The sequence below is a fragment of the Alligator mississippiensis genome, chromosome 5 (genome assembly GCF_030867095.1).
Source record: "Alligator mississippiensis isolate rAllMis1 chromosome 5, rAllMis1, whole genome shotgun sequence".
In the NCBI taxonomy this organism is placed as follows: Eukaryota; Metazoa; Chordata; order Crocodylia; family Alligatoridae; genus Alligator; species Alligator mississippiensis.
The window spans coordinates 186,543,533-186,545,977 of NC_081828.1; the positions used below are offsets into that span (position 1 = coordinate 186,543,533).

Sequence of the window (2,445 nt, forward strand, 5' to 3'; positions counted from 1 at the left end):
TGTAGCCAGGATCTGGTCTTGAAGTTGATCCTTCTTTCAGGATGACAGTGCCATAGGCCAAGAGTCAAGGCCTAACCCTGGCTCCATTAGCATGTGCCTGCTGGGTGACAAGAGGTGATGTTGCTTGGTGCTCCTGTGTGCCGCAGGTTTAGTTCCGAGCAGCTCCAGGCTGAGAGCACTTGAGGCTTTCTCTGATGCTCTTGTTGCCTCACATTTCCCATATCTCACAGATCAGGCAATGGACCAGGCCCTGGTCTTATTTCAGAATTCCCTGTGGCCCACACCCAGGGGGTAGCCCAGTTTACATGCTGAGCGGTTAGGAAAATGTGGCAAGGGTGCAAGTGAAAGGGTCTCTCCCAGTCTTTGAGAAGGTATCATGGCAGCAGGGTGGGAAGAGCTCCCAAAGACCCCCTCAGGAGCCCTGGGGACCCCACTGGAAAGCAGGAGCTGGGACTGACAGTGTGACATGACAGCCCCCTAACTCCACTTCTGGCCTGTGGGCATGGCAGCAAGGGCTCTGTTCCTTCCAACGGGCTTGGAGGGGCAGTTTAGAGGCAAGCAAAGTCAGGGCCTGTGGGCATGGCAGTGGGGCTGGACAGGACCTACTCTCCAACTAGGGAGACCAGAGCCAGGTGCTTTGCAGCTCTGATCAAAGAGCTTTCGGGAGAGGCATTCCCTTTGGCCTATCCCTCCGTCTGTCTACCTGCCAGCTCTGGTCACCCCGGGAGTGGATCCCAGAGTCACCCCGCACTGACTCCCAGACACGGCCCCCGGGAAGTTAAGCTGCGGCAGTCGGGCCTGCAGGGCCGGGACACGGGCACTCCGAGAAGCCGCGAGGGGCCTCGGGCCACAGACGGCCTGCAACCCTGCCCCGCCTGTAGTGCAGGGACGCGGCCCGGGGGAGTCCCCCTGCGGGGGAGGCGCCGCGAGCCGCGGCACCGGGACCGCAAAGGGCGCGGGCAGGGAGCGGGGCCGGAGCAGCCGGGCTGCCCGTGGGGGCGCGGGAACCCGCCCAGCCATAGCCCAGGGCGCGCGGGGGGCTGCCTCCGCCTCCCCGACGGCAGCAGGGGCAGCAAGCGCACGCACCTGGGGGAGCCCCGCACCCCGCCGCAGCGCCAGGTAGGGCCCGGCCCCGGCCGGGACAGCGGGCAGAGCTGCCCCGCCCCCTCGGGCCGCCAGGCCCCGCCCCCCGGGACTCCCCGGAGCCGCCCAGGTGTGTGGCCCCCGCGGCCGGCCCGGCTCCGCGGCGCGCGCTGATTGGCTGGCGCGGGGGGTTCCCGGCACGCGCCCGGGGATGTAGGTATAAGACTCCTCGCGTGCCGGCCCGGGCAGCGCCTCCTCCCCCGACAGCGCCGGCGGCGGCAGAGCGCGGCGCTGCGGGACCCGCGCCAGCGCCTGCAGCCGGGGCCGGGCCGGGGCAGCGGAGGCAGCAGGGGCAAGTGGCTCCGGAGCAGCGGGAGGCTCGTGGCGGCCGGGGCCGGGGCATGGAGGCGGTGCTGCTGGAGCACTTCCCGGCGGGGCTGGACTCCTTCTCCTCGCCGCCCTACTTCGACGAGGAGGATTTCTTCACGGACCAGTCCTCGCGGGACCCCCTGGAGGCGGACGATCTGCTGGAGCACGACGTGGACTTGCTGAGCCACCAGCTGCAGCAGTACTACCGGGACGGCGCCGAGCCCGAGGACGGCTACTGCTGCGAGGCAGCGGCGGCGGCGGCGGCGGGGGGCAGCTTCCCGCCGTCCCCGGCCTCGCCCGGCTTCCCGTACGAGTGCTGCGGCGCGGGCGGCGCGGAGCTGCTGTCCCCGGGGGCGCGGCTCAAGGCGCTGGGCTCGGCCAGGCGGCGGCGGCGGGCGCGCTCCGAGGCGGAGCTGCAGCAGCTGCGGCAGGCGGCCAACGTGCGGGAGCGGCGGCGCATGCAGTCCATCAACGACGCCTTCGAGGGGCTGCGCTCGCACATCCCCACGCTGCCCTACGAGAAGCGGCTGTCCAAGGTGGACACGCTGCGCCTGGCCATCGGCTACATCAACTTCCTCAGCGAGCTGGTGCAGTCCGACCTGCCGCTGCGCAGCGCCGGCGGCGACAGCCCGAGCCAGCCCAAGAAGGTCATCATCTGCCACCGCGGCACACGTAAGTGCGAGCCCCGCGCCGCAGCCGGCTCGCCCGCGCCCCCGGGGCGGCGGCCGCCGGGCTCGGGCCCCATGCGCTCTCTTTGTGTCTTCCAGGCTCGCCCTCCCCCAGCGACCCCGACTACGGGCTGCCGCCGCTGGCCGGGCACTCCCTGTCCTGGACCGACGAGAAGCAGCTCAAGGAGCAGAACACGGTGCGGACGGCCAAGGTGTGGACGCCGGAGGACCCGCGCAAGCTCGGCGGCAAAGCCTCGCTGACCGACCGGGAGAACGAGCCGCCCTTGGGCTTCGTGTCGTGACTGCCCGCGGCCCCGCGCGGCCG

At 70.4% G+C, this 2,445-nt stretch overlaps 1 protein-coding gene across 1 annotated transcript in view; it reads left to right on the forward strand.

Moving 5' to 3' along the window:
- The first annotated feature begins 1,380 nt into the window (after positions 1-1,380).
- The window catches only part of PTF1A (pancreas associated transcription factor 1a), a 1,300-nt gene continuing 235 nt past the window's right edge, over positions 1,381-2,445 (forward strand). The window contains exons 1-2 of the mRNA XM_059727630.1: positions 1,381-2,124; positions 2,220-2,445. The exon at positions 2,220-2,445 is cut by the window's right edge and continues 235 nt beyond it. Coding sequence (XP_059583613.1) covers positions 1,485-2,124; positions 2,220-2,422 — 843 coding nt within the window. The 5' untranslated portion in view covers positions 1,381-1,484 and the 3' untranslated portion in view covers positions 2,423-2,445. The remainder of the gene's footprint in view (positions 2,125-2,219) is intronic.